The sequence below is a fragment of the Peromyscus leucopus genome, chromosome 22 (assembly GCF_004664715.2).
Source record: "Peromyscus leucopus breed LL Stock chromosome 22, UCI_PerLeu_2.1, whole genome shotgun sequence".
NCBI classification, from domain to species: domain Eukaryota; kingdom Metazoa; phylum Chordata; class Mammalia; order Rodentia; family Cricetidae; genus Peromyscus; species Peromyscus leucopus.
Window position 1 is genome coordinate 1,634,806 of NC_051081.1, and position 17,529 is coordinate 1,652,334.

The 17,529-nt window shown below is 62.5% G+C and overlaps 1 protein-coding gene across 1 annotated transcript; it reads left to right on the forward strand.

The window, feature by feature from the left end:
* Positions 1–1,446: 1,446 nt before the first annotated feature.
* On the forward strand, positions 1,447–17,329 carry Map2k2 (mitogen-activated protein kinase kinase 2). Its single transcript, XM_028862735.2, has 11 exons — positions 1,447–1,762; positions 3,679–3,889; positions 9,049–9,195; positions 12,188–12,265; positions 12,707–12,758; positions 12,926–13,050; positions 13,158–13,371; positions 14,580–14,644; positions 15,559–15,620; positions 16,100–16,145; positions 17,079–17,329. Exons 1-11 carry the CDS (start codon positions 1,671–1,673, stop codon positions 17,187–17,189), a joined length of 1,203 nt encoding a protein of 400 aa, XP_028718568.1. The 5' UTR covers positions 1,447–1,670; the 3' UTR covers positions 17,190–17,329.
* Positions 17,330–17,529: the final 200 nt, after the last annotated feature.

The window sequence follows — 17,529 nt, forward strand, 5'->3', positions numbered from 1 at the left end:
CTGTTTAGAGACAGAGCCTGACTGCACAGTGCTCCTTGTCCGGCATGGTGCTCACTGTGATCCTCCCGGCCTGGGTGCCACCATGCCTGGTACCTTTCTTTTCATTAAAAAAGGCATGGAGGTGCACCCCTTTAATCCCAGAGCTTGGGAGGCAGAGGCAGGTGGATCTGTGAATTGGAGGCCAGCCTGGTCTACAGAGTGAGATCCAGGACAACCTGGGCTACACAGAGAAACCTTGTCTTGAAAAAACAAGAAGAAAAAAGAAAAAAAAAAAAGGCTTGTTCTCACCCAATTACAGCAAACAGAAAAAACAGATTCTCAAAAGCCACGAAATGAATGGAGCTGGGGACGTGCCTTGGTGGGAGAGGGCCTGCCTGGCATGTGAGGTTCCAGTTTTACCACCGGAGAGAAAAACGCGGAGAAGGCCGTATGAACCAGGCCTGACAGCACATGCCTTTGTTCTAAGCACTCAGGAAAGAGTTCAAGGCCACCCTGGGTTACACAGCAAGACGCTAAGACAACCACAAAAACACCAACTTGTAGCCTGCAACCCTGACTTCCTTGCACGTGCCTGCTCAGAACAGCCTCGGCAGGGGCCGAAGGACTCCTGATCAGGAGAGCGAGGCCGGGACAAACGCGCAAACCCTGTACGCCCGCCCGGTGCGCTGGAATAGTATCCGGCCAGGAAAAGGAGCACCGCGCGTCCATCCATGCCGCCGCGATCGGGCCTTGAGGACATGGGTCTCTGTGAAAGGAGCGGACAGACAGACTCAGGTCTTCGGGTTCAGCCAGAGGCTGCAACAGCTGACTGCCAGGGACTGGCAAGGAGAGGGGAGCTTGTTTCACCCCAAGATCTCCTGTGTGGGGCGATGGGAGAGGCCCAGGGGGCTGTGGGTGGTTGCAGAACAGTGAAAACGTCCTAGAGGCTGAGACCGGAGGATTGCCGGGAGTGGGAGTGAAGCCTGGAGTTCCTCTCGGGGCAGCGTGGGGAACTGAGAACCTATCTCACAATAAAAGACAGACAGACAGAGAGACAGGGGTCCGCGGGCAGCGCCCGGGGGTGGGGTGGGGAGGAGGGTCTGGGGCTGAGGGCTAGCCTCAACCTCACAGTGGCTGCGAGGCCAAGTGCAGGGGAAAAAACCGAAACCGGACACGCCTGGCGTGACGGGCGCTGCCCGCTCGCACGCACGGGGTCTGGGACGCTCCCGCTGGGTCTCTGCACACCCACCCCCCGGCCGGGCCGGGCCCCGCGGGCAGCCTGTCCGTCAGCGCCCCTAAGCCCGCCCCACGCCTGCGACGCATGCGCTGTGGAGCGTGGGAGCCGGCCGCCCGCACGCGCGGCCGACGTAGCGCAGCGCCCGCCTCCTCCGTCCTTTCTCCGGCCAGCGCCGGGGCGCCGCAGCGCGCATGCCCCTTCGCTGGGGGGGCGGAGCCTCGCGGGAAGGTTCTCGCGAGACCCCGGCCCGCGATCTCGTGGCCGCCCCCTGCTCCCCTGCCTCCCGGCTGCAGCGCCGCGGCGTCGACTGCGCTCGGCTCCGGCGGCGGCCGCCTGCTCACCCCGGCTCGGCCGCCTTCCGCCGCCCGCCCGGCCTAGGCCGCAGCCCCGGGCCCGCGCCACGCCGCCCCCTATGGGCCCCGGCTGAGGCGCCGCCGCCGGCCGCGGAGCCCCGATGCTGGCCCGGAGGAAGCCGGTGCTACCGGCGCTCACCATCAACCCCGCCATCGCCGAGGGCCCGTCCCCCACCAGCGAGGGCGCCTCCGAGTGAGTGGGCGGGGCCTCGGGGAGGGGCGGGGCCAGATGCTGGGGGCGGGGCCTTGCCGGAGGGGCGGGGTCCGCGGAGAAACTGAGGGAGAGGGGCGTGGCCGTGGGGGGCTAGAACAAAGCCCGGCGGGAGGGCGGGGCCGCAGGCGGGAGGGCGGGGCCGCAGAGGTGAGGCGTGTGGACTGACAGCCGTTTAGCTGGAGGGGCGAGGGGCGGGGCCCAAGCCTGGAGGGGCGGGGCCTGAGCTGGAGTGGGCGTGGCCGTGAGCATCCCGGCCTCGGAGGAGGGGGTCCCGGACAGAGTGACCGAGGGCCGCGGGAGGACAGCGGCGGAGGCAGGGTGGGGACGGTGACAACCCGACAGGACAGCTCTGCGGGTGACCTCTGGTGTCAGAGGGAAACTGAGGGCCCGGGGTGAGCTCGAGAGGGGCCGGGGGTGAGGGAGGGGTGAGGCCCTCCACGTGTGCGGGAGGCGTGGTTAGCGTGGGACAGAGGACGGGGTAGCTCAGGCACATGAGGGGAGCTGGGGAGGCCGCCCTGGCTTGTGGGGGGCCGGAGGGGCCCTGGTGAGGGGTGGGAGGTGGGCATGGACGTCCCCGAGAGAGGGTCAGGTGGAGGGGGCCATCACATAAGGCTGGGTGTCAGGGTTTCCCGGAGGGGAGGCAGGGCCAGGCTGGGCTTGCAGAACTGAGAGGTGTCCCAGGTAGGACACCAGACCAGGGGACCCCCTGGAAGACGAGCCTGGGTGAGGCGCCCTCTCTGGGAGTACCAGCGCGATGGGAGGACTCCCCACAGAACGGGGGAGTGAGGGCCAAGTCAGGTTGGTGGGGTTACCTGAGAAACGGTGGATGTCGAGGGACCCCACAGGGTATAACGATGGCCGGGGGTGCCGTTCTAGGGAAAGGTGGGGAGGTTGACAGTCTGGAAGCCAGTAATGACATGCGGGCTACTGAGGTGTGGGGAGAGTGCCCGGGGGACCCGATCCCACAGCGAGGCTGCGTCAGCCGGGGAGGGGGCGTCAGCCGGGGAGGGGGCGTCAGCCGGGGAGGGGGCATCGTGCAGCCAAGGCCGAGGGCTGGAGTGACCTGTGGGAGCCTCGGGAGGTCGAGGACAGGAGCAGCCTGAAGGCCCAAGGGCTGCGGTGGGGCCTGGGGTCTTGAGAGGGTGACCAGTCTATTCCCGTCCTTGGGGGCTCACGGTGTGTGAGAGAACAGGGCGGAATGGGTGGGTGGCTTGTTTGAGGGTCTCACTTCCCCACGGGTGAAGAGACAGAGTGGTGGAAACAGATTTTTTTTGTCGTCGCCCCCCCCCCCCAGACAGGGTTTCTCTGTGTAGCCTTGGAGCCTGTCCTGGAACTCGCTCTGTAGACCAGGCTGGCCTCGAACTCAGAGATCTGCCTGGCTCTGCCTCCCGGGTGCTGGAATTAAAGGCGTGCGCCACTGCCGCTCGGCTGGCAACAGATTTCTTAATTGTAAAAGCCAAGCCCACGAGGCTGAGGCAGGAAGATCACCTAGCCACCCTAGGCTGCAGAGTGAGTTGAGGGGCGGTCTGGGTAGCTTTTAGACCCCATCCTAAACGATAGAGCCCCTGCCTAGAACCCCCGTGAGGGCCTGGCAGAGGGCCTGCTGGTGTGGGAGGCCGCAGGTGTGATGAGCACAATCACACAGGTACCTCACCGGCGGCTGTGCCCGACAGGCCCCTCCCTCTCAGTGCTGTGCTGGGCTGCACAGCTACGAAATTCTCTCAGCGAAGACCAGGTCCTGGCCTAGGCCTTGGCACACCTGGCCTCTGGCTCCTCCGCCTCCTTGGGTGTGTGTCCTGGGTTCTCTGGAGCAGCTTGTCACAATCCTCCACCTGGGGATCCTGGAGTGCAGGCGTGGAGTCCGTGGCTCACCCTCTGCTCCTGGGGCTCTGCAGGGCGAACCTGGTGGACTTGCAGAAGAAGCTGGAGGAGCTGGACCTGGATGAGCAGCAGCGGAAGCGGCTGGAGGCTTTCCTTACTCAGAAGGCCAAGGTTGGCGAACTCAAGGACGATGACTTCGAGAGGATCTCAGAGCTGGGCGCTGGCAATGGCGGTGTGGTCACGAAGGCCCAGCACAGGCCGTCAGGCCTCATCATGGCCAGAAAGGTAAGGTGGTCAGGGTGGGCATCCATGCTGTCCTCAGCTTCCTGTCAACCGTGTGATACCGAGCAGGGTCTCACTGCGTAGCCCTGGCTGACCTAGAACACAGAGATTTCCTGCTCCTGCCACATTCTGGGGCTGGGGATGTGGTGTATTGGGGAGTGCTGGCCTAGCATGTACCAGACCCCAGGTTCTTCCTCATCCAAGACAAAACTATTGCCAGGACTGGACTGTGAACTGCTGACTGACTGACAGCTAGAACAAGGCCACACATGGAGTCTGCATGTCTGTTACTCTGTGATGGTCTGTGGGGTAGCCTTGGCTCAGTGGGCAGAGGTAGGTTCCATCCCTGGCACCACATAAGCCAGGCATGTGGTGCACGCCTGTTGTCCCAGGAGGATCAAGAGTGCAAGGCCATCTTCAGCTACATTCGGAGTTCCAGGCCAGCCTGGGCTACATAAGACCCTGCATGGAAAACTAAACAAGTCCTTCAGTCTGGTCTCGAGAGCATCAGGACTGCCAGGCGCGCACATGCACACGGCGGAAGGACGGGTTCCGTCTGGAGCTGGGGATTGACCCGGCCTCGGTACGCCAGGCGAGCGCCGCCCCGAGAAGGAGCATGTGCGTGTGACGATGGGTGAGCCTCCGTGCTGAGCCTCCGAAGAGCCCGAAGGCCACTCTGGAGCAGCACCCCGCTTTCCAGCTCCTGCTGGTTGGATGAGGTCCTCTCCGTCACGGTTCTGTCGGCCGCTTTTCTCTGGTGTGAAAGCTCAGGCTCGGCTTCGCTGACGTCACGGCCACAGGGAGGCTGCTGCGTGAGTGCGCCCGGGCCCCAGGGCTTTGGCCAGTGAGACGCGAGGGGCCGCCAAGCTGTGCTCACTGCCTGTCTGCGGTTCCTCGCCCTTACTGCCGAGAGTCCCCTTGAGGTGTGGAAAGGGGAGGCTACAGTCAGTGGCCACAGCCGCACACCGGGATGCTGGTGTCGGCACACTTGGTGTTTCTAGAAGTCTCGCGTGGGCTGTGGAGCAAAACGCACATCTTCCCTGCCCAGCCTCTCCTGTCGAGAGTGTATCGCTGCACCCTGGAATCTGCCTGCCTTGTGCAGAGAACTATGGCACTCGAGGGCAGCAGGGGACCCCTAGGAGGGGCCTGGGTCATTGTGGGAACCCAGGGCTCCCTGACATGCTGAGCCTCGGCAGACATCTGGATGCAGGTCACTCCTGTATGGAGTTACTTGGAGAGCTCCACGCCGCCCCCTTGGCCAGCTCTGCCTCGTGTGGTTATCTGCCGCCAGGGACCATACAGAAGGCCCAACATGCCTGCACACTCCATTTTTGCTTTTGTGGCTGGTCCAGCGACATCCTTGACCTCCAGTCCCAGGCCCTTTGTGGCTTGAGCCGGGCAGGGTCAGCAGGACTCCAGTGGGCTGTAACACACCTGAGCTGGCAGCTGCTTCTCCACGGCAAGTGGCTTTTCTACCCGAAGCTTGTGTGACCTAGAAGCCACATCTCCGTGCCAACTGCTCCCTGGCAAGGGCAGCGTGTGCAGAGCTGTGTGCATGTGTGGTTGTTGGAAGTCCGTGGCTGGCTCGTGGCACACTGAGAGCAAGGCGGGGCCCGCGTCAGGATCGCATGCTCTCGGAAAGGCCCGTGCTGCTCCGTGGGCCAGGCTCTGGACCGGCTGCTCCGACGTTTGTCAGAGGTGGAGCCTGCTGAATCTGTTGCACTGGAGCCTGCCCATCTTGCCTACTCTGCCTCTGGTCACAGAGGAAGTGACGTCCAACCCTTGCATCCCATCTCTACATCTCCCTGATGGATGGCCCTGCTCAAGGCCCCCACGGTCAGCAGAGGACACATAGACACCTGCAGTCGAGTCTGTACCGGGGCAGTTCAGTGTTTTCCCGCAGACTCAGCTTCTCTGGGAAACTTCTGGGGCAGCAGAGATCCGAGTGTCCAGGGCTGTGTTCAAGATGCACAAGATGGCTGCTATGAATTCAGCCTGCCAGAGACACATGGGCCGCCAGGCCAGGCCAGCACAGTGCCAGCCGAGCAGCCCCAGGCTGCTGTTCCCCTCCTTCAGGACTAAGGAGGCGGCAGAGAAGTTTCTGGATCAGGTGGATGGGTGTCGGCCTTGGGAGTCCCTCCTCCAGGCTCAGCCTGGACCAGAGATGTCCTTCCCAGTCGCCCAGGCTGGCTCCCGGGTGAGCTCCATGCTCCCGTGGTTCCGGAGTACCGACTGCCGTGGCTGTACCAGGAGCTCGGCGCCTCGGCATCCTGGCCTCCCAGTCGCTGCTGGCATCGCTCAGCAGCCACCCGGCGCTGGGAAGCAGCCCGGTCCTGGCTTGCCCGCTCAGCGGTGGCAGTGGATGCCACTGGGAGCTGGTAACACGCGTACCCGGCTCCTCATCGGGGGTTGGCACGCCTGTGGGAGCTCCCCGCACTGTCCTTCCCCCAGTGCGTCCTCCTCTGCCTCAGGACCGCTGACGTCCCACGGGCGTCAGTAATCCTACCCACGACACTGCGATCGAGAGCCTCCCTCATCTGCCGCCTTGCTGACTCGGAAGGCCTGATGCACGCTGGGTCTCTGCTGCACGCTGGGTCTCTGCTGCACGCTGGGTCGTCTCTGCTGTGCGTTCACTTCCAGCTCGCCCAAAGTTCTCAGAGTGGACCTAGACCCCCACAGCTCCGTGTCCAAACACTTGGAGGTCCTGGGGCTGAGGAGAAGGCATGGGCTCACCACAGTTGTTGGTTGGACCGAGTGTTGTGGGGGGCTGGGTCAGGGAAGCAGGGGAGCAGGCCCTGAGGAGGCCCGGACTAGCCTGGGCTACTGTCCTAGCCTGCTTGAGCATTTGGGGTTCGGGAATGTTTGTGGCTCTCAGATGAGGGATGCTCATCCTTTGTGTGAGATACCATCTCTGCTACCTGTTTTCTGCTGTGGTTTGGCTCGGTGTGCTTTTGAGGGAAGATCTTTTCTTTTTGTCTTTTGAGACAGGATCTCACTATGTAGCTGTGGTTATTTTAGAACTCACTGTGTAGACCAGGCTGGCCTCAAACTCAACAAAGATCCACCTGCCTCTGCTTCCTGAGTGCTGGCATTAAAGGTGTGCACCTTTGTGCCAGGCTGGCAAAGATCTTGCTCTGTTGCTCAGGCTGGCCTGGACTTCTCACTCCCCCTCCCCCTGCCTCAGCCTCAGGTCTGTGTCCCCACTGTGGGCTTCCGTTTTGTGGTTTTATTTATTTTGGCTCTTCGAGACGGGGTTTCTCTGTGTAGTCCTGGTTGTCCTGAAAGTCACTCTGTAGCCGAGGCTGGCCTTGAACTCAGAGATCCGCCTGCTTCTGCCTCCCAAGAGCCAGGATTGAAGGTGTGCACCACCAAGCCCGGCTTGGTTTTAACTTAAAAAAAAAAAAAAAAAAAAAAAACAAACCATAAAAAGCGTGTCTGTGGGTGCCCAGAGGCAAGAAGCGGGCACTGGCTCCTCTGAGGTAGAGTTCCCGTGGCTGGGAGAGCTGCATGGGTGCTGGAAACAGCGCCCAGGGCCCCTGCACGAGCTGCAGGTGCTCGTAACCACTGAGCCATCTCGGAGCCTGTTGGGTGGTTTTGAACACGAGGGAGTAGATGGTTGGTTTCCAGTGAAACGGTGCTGGTGAACAGCAGGCTCTGCCCGAGAAGCAGGTGCCCCTGAACCAGACCCTTCTCGGGGTGTGAGCCTGTGCTGGGATGTCCACACTGCATGGCCCCGGGAGGAAGGAGCACCAGGACGCCCTCCTTGGCCTGCTGAGATGGGGTGGGGCGGTGCTGGGCACCCCATTCAGGACTAACAGTGGGGTCAGGCCTGGCATACGGATCTTTGCAGGACCTACAGGGACCAGGAGGTCACAGGGTCACTTCCTACGCATTTCAGCTATGGCCATGGCCGGAATCACCCTCACCTGTCCTGAGCTCAGCTGGTGCTTCATGCCCAGTACCCTTCCCTAGGTGGCCTTGTGAAAAGACCTCCCTAGCCTGCCCTGACCACCCTTCCTGTGCACTAGCCACACCAGTGACACCTGGCTGCAGTTTCTCTGTGGGTCCCCAGCAGGCATTCCCACCTCAGCCCATCCCTCCCCAACCTCTGACCCCTGCCTTGTCCAGCAGAGGATTCCTCTCATCTCCAGGCTGCCCACATGCCCATGGCCAGCCGTGGAGCAGTGGTGGCACCTCATTTTGTTTTCCCCGGTTCTGGGTGTGAGCCAGAGCCTGCCTTGTGGACCGTGGGATGTGCTGTGGACCTGGAGGGCCCCACGGACCCTAGGCCTGCCTTGCAGGCTCTGCCTGTGCTTCCTGCCTGGCCACACCAGCTTCCAGGGTGCACACCTGGCCGTGGCTGCTCCCCACTGGGCGCCGGTTCCAGGCTTGTGGACTCTGGCTCCTTCCTCATACCATCTCTTCTGTGTGGACTCCTCTCTGGGAGGATGGGGAGCAGCTGAGTGATCACTGAGGCCTTGCTCTGGGACTGGCGGGCCTGGAGGAAGACGGGGTGCTGCTGTTGCCTGGGTGCATGGGTAGCTTGGTTAAACATCTTGGTTGACATGTAATTCACGTGAGCATGGCACATTTTCCTCCTCACAAGGATAGAATGGCTGTTCTTTTTTTTTTTTTTTTTTTTTGGTTTTACTGAGATGGGGTATCTCTGTGTAGCCCTGGCTGTCCTGGATCTCACTCTGTAGCCCAGGCTGGCCTCAAACTCACAGAAATCCTCCTGCCTCTGCCTCCCGAGGCCTGGGATTAAAGGCGTGCGCCACCACCGCCCAGCCTACTTTCCCTTTTTTAAATCTTATTCTAGGCCGGTTTCCCTGACAGACTAGAACTCTGCATCCCCCGAGCTGGCCCCTAACCCTCTCTGGCTCCCACAGGCCCACAGCCCTTTGGGATTGGCCTGTTTGGGCATTTCCTGTGGAGTGCCTCCACATGGTGGGTCTCCTGTCCCTTGCTCATGTGAATGATATTCCCGCGTGGGCAAGCACGTGGTGTGCCTGCCGTCCACCGGGGACCCGAGCGCCCACTGCAGGCACTGGGGACAGAGGCCATGTGGGCGGTGGCCTCCCTCCTCACAGGCACGCGCCCAGGGTTGGTCTGGGGGGCTCGGTGGCCAGAGCGCCCCCCTCTGACAGCCCCTTCCCCTGCAGCTGATCCACCTGGAGATCAAGCCGGCCGTGCGGAACCAGATCATCCGGGAGCTGCAGGTGCTGCATGAATGCAACTCCCCGTACATCGTGGGCTTCTACGGGGCCTTCTACAGCGACGGCGAGATCAGCATCTGCATGGAGCACATGGTGAGCGCCCCGCCTGCCACCGCCCCTGCCGCCGGAGTGGGCTCCCACACCAGCACTTGCTCGCTGTGGGATGGGGTTCCCGCTCCAGGAGCTGTTCGCCATGCTCTGGGGTGGGGAGAATGCACCCAGGCGCCTGGGCCCTGCTCTCCTAGGAGCCGTGAACCTCTCTCTCGAGATAACAGTCTGGGTCTCCAGACTCGGGCAGGGTGGAGGGTGGGCCAGCGAGGGTGGCCGGCCAGGCACCAGACCTGTTTTGTATGGGAAGCAGGAAGTGGAAGTGAGCAAGACGCACCCAGCCCTCGGGAGCCCCTCACTGGCCTGGCCCTGTCCCTTCCTGAGCCCGCCCTGCGCCCTGCTTGCCGCAGGGGTGAGCGCACTGGGTGTGGGGTCTTCTCCTACCCCTTCCCAGGGTGACTGTGGGGTCAAAGGCCTCCTGGTCCCCTGTAGGAAGGGGACTCTGTCCTGTGTCCAGGACCCTGACTGATTGCCACAGCCCAGCGAGGCTCTGCTGCAGGAGTGCCCCAGCCCGCAGGGACTCCCACACTGGGCAAGGGTCGTGCAGGAGGCTCCCAGAGGCAGGAGGGTTGCCTTGAATTTGAGGCCAGCTTGAGCTACAGAGTAAGGCTCGCTCTGTCTCTGAACAGAACAAACCCGAGCCAGGCGGTGTTGGTCCACCATCCCGGCACCAGGGAGGCAGAGCCGGCGGGTACACAGGCGTGTACACAGGGCCGCACGGGCGTCCCAAAGCCAAAGGCCCGCTCTGCCCTCCTGCAGATGGAATTTGGTTTTAAATCGTAGATCACCGGCCACGGGTGTGTCCTGGGAGAAACACTCTCCTCCCTCGGGGTGGTGTTGGGCAGCCATGTGGCTGGCCCTGGCCCTGGCCCACCCGCAGTTTGTGTCTGGCTCCCCAGGGTCCAGTCAGAGACCGGCCGCAGTGGGCAGTCCTCAGCTGGGATTAGTGGCTCCTCCCCCTCCTCAACCTGTCCCTCGGGAGGGTGCGGCTGTGGCCTCTGGTGCAGCTGTGGTGGCCACTTCAGCAAGACCTTGGGGAGGGCAAGATGATACCCAGGCCTAGCTGTGTCGTGTGCGGGGCCTGGCCTTGGGCAGACAGGACCTCTGGTCTCCGCCCACAGCTTGTGTGCACAGAGCTCTTGTCTCTGATCTGGAATGTTCCAGCCGCAGCTGGAATGTTGTCTGCCAAGTGTGGCAGAGCTGCACACCCCATACCTGGAAACCAAGGATAGGGGAGGAAGAAGCTGGGGTCCTGCCATCCCATCCAAGGCCTTGCTCCCCTCAGGACCACCTCAGGGGCCCGGCCACCTTCCCAGCACCCCCTGAAGACCCACTTGTCACGTAGAGAAGCCGCTGTTGTGTGTCATGAGTGTGGCACCTGCTAGGGACCTGCTGGAGTCTTCAGCTGCACAGGGAGGGAAGGCAGGAGCCTCTGAGCTCAGTGAGTCTGTCTTGTTTGAGTCTTTCACAGGAAGTAGGTGATGCTCTCTCTCTCGGCGACATGGTTGGAGTTTTCTTTGCTGCCAACCAGCTCCCGAGTCCAGACGCGGAGACTTCATAGTCATCGCGAGTGCTCGGCCTTAGCGTAGTCTCGTCCCGCTGGCTCCTGTGCCTCAGTTTAACCTGTTTCTACTCGCCTACCTTTGATTCTGTCTGTCCTGCTCTGTGTCGGCCCCGCTGTCTCCACCCCAGCCTAAATTCTCCTCCCACTTAGTCTCCCTGCCTGGAAGGCCCGCCTTGACCTCCTCCCTCGCTATTGGTCACTCAGCTTTTTATCAGACCAGTCAGGTGCCTTAGGCAGGCCAGGGGAGACAGCAGCACATCCCTCCATGGTGAACCGTGCACACATCTCTCCATGGTGAACCGTGCACACATGTCTCCATGGTGAACCGTGCACACCTCCCTCCATGGTGAACCGTGCACACGTCCCTCCATGGTGAACCGTGCACACCTCCCTCCATGGTGAACCGTGCACACATCTCTCCATGGTGAACCGTGCACACATCTCCATGGTGAACCGTGCACACGTCTCTCCATGGTGAACCGTGCACACATCTCCATGGTGAACCGGTATCCCCCACCACTGTCATGGTGGCGGTCCTGAAGCCCTGGAGGCACACGCAGGGTCGGGCAGGAGCCTCCACGGCCTCCATCGCGCCCTGCACACTGTGACCAGGCTGTGATCATCTGAGCTCACCCCAGACTCTCAGCCGTGCCTGGGGTGTGTGCAGCTGTCACATGCGGGGAGAGCCTGGTGCACAGTCGGGGGAGGCAGGCCAGGCCCTCCTCAGCACCTCAGGAGACAGCAGCCCGCCTCGCCCGAGTCACCCCAGTCTCGGTGTGGCACAAAGCCGAGGGCTCCAGGCCCTGCCCTGTGTGTCCCTCCGAGCACTGTTGCTGGGGGCCAGGGGACCCTTTCTGACCTCGTTTTCTGAGGTCCGGTTTTCCGGTGGTGATTTGGAAATGCACACGGGTGTGACAGCCTGGTGGTGGTTGCCCAGTGTCCTGGCCCAGCTGGAGGCGGGGCCGTGCCCTGGCGTGAGGCAGCCTACCCCAGGCGGAGGCTGTGAACCAGGCCATCCCTTCCCGCCCACGGGCTCGAGGGTCAGCACCGTTCCCCACAGCCCCTGGTGCAGGGAGCTGCCTCTTGGCAGGTGCAGTGTGTCACCCTCACGCAAGGTCAGGCTCCACGGCCTCCTAGACCACACTGCCTGGGACCTGTGGAAAGTGAAGGCTGCTGGGGGCCGGGTCCCCCACTTCTCCATCCCGACCCCCTGGAGCCAAGGACCAAACCCGAGGCATTGTACTTGCTAGGCCAGCGCTACCCCAGCCCGGCCCCCAGCCCGGCCCCCAGCCCGGCCCCCAGCCCGCCCCCCCCCCCCCCCCCCCCCCCCCCCCCCCCCCCCCCCCCCCCGGCCCCCAGCCCGGCCGGGTTCCCTGACAGCAGCAGCTCAGCTGCTCTCGGCTCTGTGTGCAGGACGGCGGCTCGCTGGACCAGGTACTGAAGGAGGCCAAGCGGATCCCTGAGGACATCCTGGGGAAGGTCAGCATTGCGGTGAGTTCGCAGCTGCTGCTCTCCACCGGCAGCCCCTCCCTAGGAGACGAAGCAGGTCACGTCCCAGGCCATTTGGGGTCCTCTGCTAGCCCCTCCATGACGACACCGAGCTGGGTATGGAGGTGTGCACCACCCAGCATCAGGAGACGGGTAGCTTGATCTGCACAGAGTTCAGGTCAGCTGGGACCACAGGAAACGTGACCGGCCTGCTGCCACCCACCTGCCATCTCAGCAGTTGGGGGCCAAGGCAGAGGGTTGCAGTGAGGCTGCCTGCGCCTGCACTACAGACAGTGGCCTGGGCTGGGAACCCATGTGTCACCGCTGCCGTGGCACTGTCCTCCTGTGGCTGGGGAGGCGCATTGCAGCCTAGGCCTGGTGCCCTCGGCACAGAGGCGACTCAGCTGTGACCAGGCGTGGGGCCACTCTGCTGCTCCCCTGCAGGTGCTCCGGGGCCTGGCGTACCTCCGGGAGAAGCACCAGATCATGCACAGAGGTGAGCGTGCTCGGGCTTGTGTGGGTGGGCTGCAGCAGGCATGCACAGAGGTGAGCGTGCTCGGGCTTGTGTGGGTGGGCTGCAGCAGGCATGCACAGAGGTGAGCATGCTCTGGCTTGCGTGGGTGGGCCGCAGCAGGCACAGCCTTACCCCTGCCCTGTCTCCAGATGTGAAGCCCTCCAATATCCTGGTGAACTCTCGTGGCGAGATCAAGCTGTGTGACTTCGGGGTGAGCGGCCAGCTGATTGACTCCATGGCCAACTCGTTTGTGGGGACACGCTCCTACATGTCTGTGAGTGTCCTGGCCCTCTGCACACATCCCCAGTGGGGTCTGCGGTTGTGTGTGGCCCTGTCCTGTGGCTGCCGTCCCCAGCTCTGTTCCTGTCTCCTCTCCGACAGCCAGAGCGGCTGCAGGGCACGCATTACTCTGTGCAGTCAGACATCTGGAGCATGGGACTGTCGCTGGTGGAGCTGGCCATCGGGAGGTACCCCATCCCCCCACCTGATGCCAAGGAACTAGAGGCCAGCTTTGGCCGGCCTGTGGTCGATGGTGCGGATGGAGAGCCTCATAGTGTCTCGCCGCGGCCCAGGCCGCCTGGACGCCCCATCAGTGGTACGGGACAGGGCATCTTGCTGGGGAGGGGTGGGGTGGGGAGGGGACCAGCTGCCACCCTGCTGGCCCTTTCTCTGTACCAGCTGTCCCCGGAGCAGGGCATGCTGTGGTCAGCAGTCCTCAGATGGTCCTGGGCTTCCTGGGGACAGAGCTGGAGGCAGTGTGCGCCTCACCCCTTGGTCTGCAGCACCTGTCGCTGCCGACGGAGACCTGGAAGCCGCACTCTGGGTCAGGCCTGGGCCAGCTGCTGGGTTTCCCAGCATTTCCTCAGGGACTGAGTAAATGGGGGCTGGGAATAGAGGGAGCCAGACGCTGTCTGCAGCCTGCACTCGACCCAGTGACATCCCCAGGACGGGGCCTCGGCTGGCACAGGAAGGGCAGACCAGCTGCCAGGGCTCCGGGTAGACGTCCAGCCCTTCGAGTGGCCACCTTGGCCACTGAGGGTCAGGGACAGAGTCCTGATGTGGGGACAGAGCCTCTGCAGAGGGCCGGGTGCTTGTTGGGGTGTGGGTGTCTTTGTAACTGCTGGAACAAGTCGTAAACACTGAGCTTGCTTCCTGGAGACCCTGCCGCCCAGTGGTTAGCACTTCCAGAGATGAGAACAGCCGGACGTTCTAGCTGGTTCTAGAACATTTGACCACCCCTACAGGAAGTCACATTCACATACGCTATCACCTGGCCTCCAGTCCCCTGTGGACATTTCCTATCAGGGAGTCCACACTGACGTGTGGCACAGTGTCTGGGGAGGTCCCTGCATGTCTCGGTGGCCAGTGTGTGACTGTCATGTCTTTAATGGGCGGGGCCCTCCCTGCCCTGCACCCCACGCCAGCTGCTCACCCTGACACTGGATTGCAGGGCATGCTCCCAGCTGCCCCCTTAGTGACACCAGGCTAGCTCACTAGCCAGCACCTTCCCAAAGCAGCACCCCGTGGCAGGACGGCAAACCGCACAGCTCAGCTGCTGGCCACCAGGACCTCATGCTGTGCAAGGTCACTTCCCTGTCCTTGCTTAGTCTCCAGACTCCACCACCCCCACCCCACCCCCGCCAGGCCTGCAGAGCGCCAGGGGCTGTGGCTGCCTGGGCTGGAAGCATCCCCAGGCGGAACAGCAATCCTTGGGACAGATCTGCAGGGGCGCAGGACTGAGGTCGGGCAGGGCACCCTCTTAGGTTTTATCCCCCGTTACCTGTCCTTTGTCCTGCTGAGTAGGTCATGGGATGGACAGCCGACCTGCCATGGCCATCTTTGAGCTGCTGGACTACATCGTAAATGAGGTGTGTGCCCTTGGCCTTCGGGCACTTTGGTTGGGGAATTAGCTGGCCACTGTGGGTGTTGCCTGGGGATGGAAACGGCAGTCCTGTTGCAGATGCTGTGGGCTGGGCACCTGGCGGCCCCGCTTAGTAAAAACCAGTCAGGTGCGGCCAGCGGGCCTGTGACCCCAGCTCCTCAGAAGCTCAGGCGGGAAGCTCTGAGTCGAGGTCAGTGTGGGCCAGCCTGGGCTAGTACTGTGGCCATCTCCATAGGAAGAGGGTTGAGGGCATGGAAGAGCTGCCTCGAATCCCCCAGTGAGGGCCGGTTTATAAGCCTCCTCAGGACCACACACGGAAGGGGAAAATTTCCCACAGCCCTCCATTGCCCCTGCCTCCTCCAGGGGGAAGTTAGATGCTGCCCTCAAGTTTGGGTTCAGTGAGCTCCTAGGGCAGACTTGCTTCTAACCTAGTACCCTTGTGCCAGAGGACGAGACAGGAGGATGGCCTCGAGTTCAGTCACATAGTGATTTCCAAATCAATCTTAGCTACACTGGGAGACCCTTACTCAAAAGGTCGGGCAGCTGATAATGGAACACAAATCCAAGCAGGTGTCCGGAAGGGACCAAGGTCATGGGTGGGTGAACATCTCCAGGGGCGAGGGGCCCTCCTGGCCGCCTGCGACTGCCTTGGGGGGGGGGTTGTAGCCTGTGACAGGGCTGCCACTGTTCCTGGCGGTGACTCGCGCTCCGCCAGCGAAGCTTCTCCCAGGAAGTCCTGGGGCCACCCTTCACGGAAGGGCTCGGCCTGTCCACGGGCGTCCCCGCCTGCCCGCCCGCCCACTTGATAGTGTTGAGGAGCTGAACTGGAGGCGCCCAGCACAGTGAGGGAGTGGCCAGCGCGGCTGCAGCCACCCCAGTGACCCTTGCTGTCCCCCCCAGCCGCCTCCCAAGCTGCCCAGTGGCGTGTTCAGCCCGGACTTCCAGGAGTTCGTGAATAAATGGTGAGGAGGGGCCCTGGGGTAGGGAGATGGCCCCACACTCCAGCCGCGGGCTCTGGACCACTGTGGGCACGCGGGGGGCGCACGGTGTCCCTCATAAACATTCAGGATCCACTGCCTGGGGGCTGGGGGCTTGGGGGTCCACCCAGTGGACATCTGAGGGGTTAGCTGAGCACAAGGGTCCAGGAGGCAGGCCACTTGTCTGCCAGGCGTGGGGCCACCGAGCTCTCTGCGTTTGCTAGAGCACTAGAAAGTTAGCTGTGGGGGAGGGGCTGGGGGTGCACTCCTGATATCCCAGCACTCTGGAGTTCAAGGTCACCCTGCTAGTGAGTTCAAGCCAGTCTGGTGGACATAAGACCCCAAAATAATAAAAATCAAAGGTGTGATGGGCAGACCCCCCAACACACACACCTTTGAATCCTGAGCTGTAGCTACTGAGTGACATTCCCATCTTGTCTCCCCCCGCCCCCCCTCCATGCCAGCCTCATTAAGAACCCAGCGGAGCGGGCGGATCTGAAGATGCTGATGGTGAGTGGAGATGTGACCTAAGCCCGGGGTCCTGTGGGGCTGTCCACATGGCCACATCATGCTGCCCAGAGGCCACCTCCACCCCAGCCACCAAGGCCTGGGCCCCCTGTGAGGCCGGGATTGTCTGTGACGTGCAAATGCTCTTGTTTGCCTGCACCCTGGACACCCTCCTCCTCTCACGGGGTGGGACTGAGGGCAGAGCTCAGCACTCCTGCTGGACAGGCCTAATCTGGTTTAAGAGCCATCTGTCTATTTCTTAGGCCCCTGAGAAGGACAGCCATGCTAGTCGTAGCTTGTGCATCCCTGTCCACTCCAGAGATGGACACAGGTGCCTGAGCTGGGTATGGGGGTGCATGCCTGCCACGCCACACGGGGCGTCCAGCCTAGGCACACACGCGTCTTCCTGGCATGCAGGAAGTTCAGATACAAGGATCAAAATTTCAAGGTCGTCCTTGCATAGAAGATTAAAACTAGCCTAGACTACATGAGACTGTCTCAGAAAGAAAAGCGACTAGGTGGTGGCGCACGCCTTTAACCCCAGCACTGGGGAGGCAGAGGCAGGGGGATCTCTGTGAGTTCGAGGCCAGTCTGGTCTACAGAGTGAGTTCCAGGACAGCCAGGGCTACACAGAGAAACCCTGTGTCAAAAGTCAACAATGACAAAAGAAGAAATTGAAGACCGAGGAGTGGGGTGTCCTTGCTCCCCTGTGATCAGCCCATGGGCCCCTGAGTCCTTCTGTTTCCCACCCAAGCCTGCCCTTGAAGGAGGCGGCAGCCTGCCCAAGCACACCCTCACCTAGTCTTGTGTGTGCTGCTGTTCTGAGTGGAGTTAGTGCCTGGAGCAGGTAGAGGCCAGGGTACCCCACAGAAGACACCCAGGTCACCTGAGCAGGGCCGGGGTCCCAGGCTGCCACTGACGCCCCGCCTCTTTCAGAACCACGCCTTCATCAAGCGCTCCGAGGCGGAGGAGGTGGACTTCGTGGGCTGGCTGTGCCGAACCCTGCGGCTGAAGCAGCCCAGCACACCCACGCGCACTGCAGTGTGACAGCCGTCGCCCGGCGGCTCCGTGTCCTTGTCCCTGTTGGCACGGTGGCCACCTCTGGGGACGCTGATGCTGTGTGCTTGTGGCAGGGGACCTGCTTCCATGCGTTTGAAAAACCAAACAATGGAGAGAGAAAGCTGCCACCGTGCTCCTGGCCCATTGCTCGCGCGGCCGACAGGGAGGAGGGAGCAGGGGTCCGCCCCGCCTCCTCCAGCCTCCTTCCCAGCAGAGGGGTGGGAGCAGGGGGCCTCCTGCGCCCCGTGGGCTCCAGGGAGCGCCGCTGGTGATCCGGCCTGTGCGGAGCGGAGCGCCTGCTGCTCTGGGGGTGGAGCCCCCCCAAGGG

Bases quoted from the DNA above. Each gene is read 5' to 3' on its own strand.
- Map2k2 (XM_028862735.2), top strand. From the start codon at position 1,671: ATGCTGGCCCGGAGGAAGCCGGTGCTACCGGCGCTCACCATCAACCCC. The intron at 3,890-9,048 runs GTAAGGTGGTCA...CTTCCCCTGCAG, and splicing joins GCCTCATCATGGCCAGAAAG to CTGATCCACCTGGAGATCAA. The intron at 16,146-17,078 runs GTGAGTGGAGAT...CGCCTCTTTCAG, and splicing joins CGGATCTGAAGATGCTGATG to AACCACGCCTTCATCAAGCG.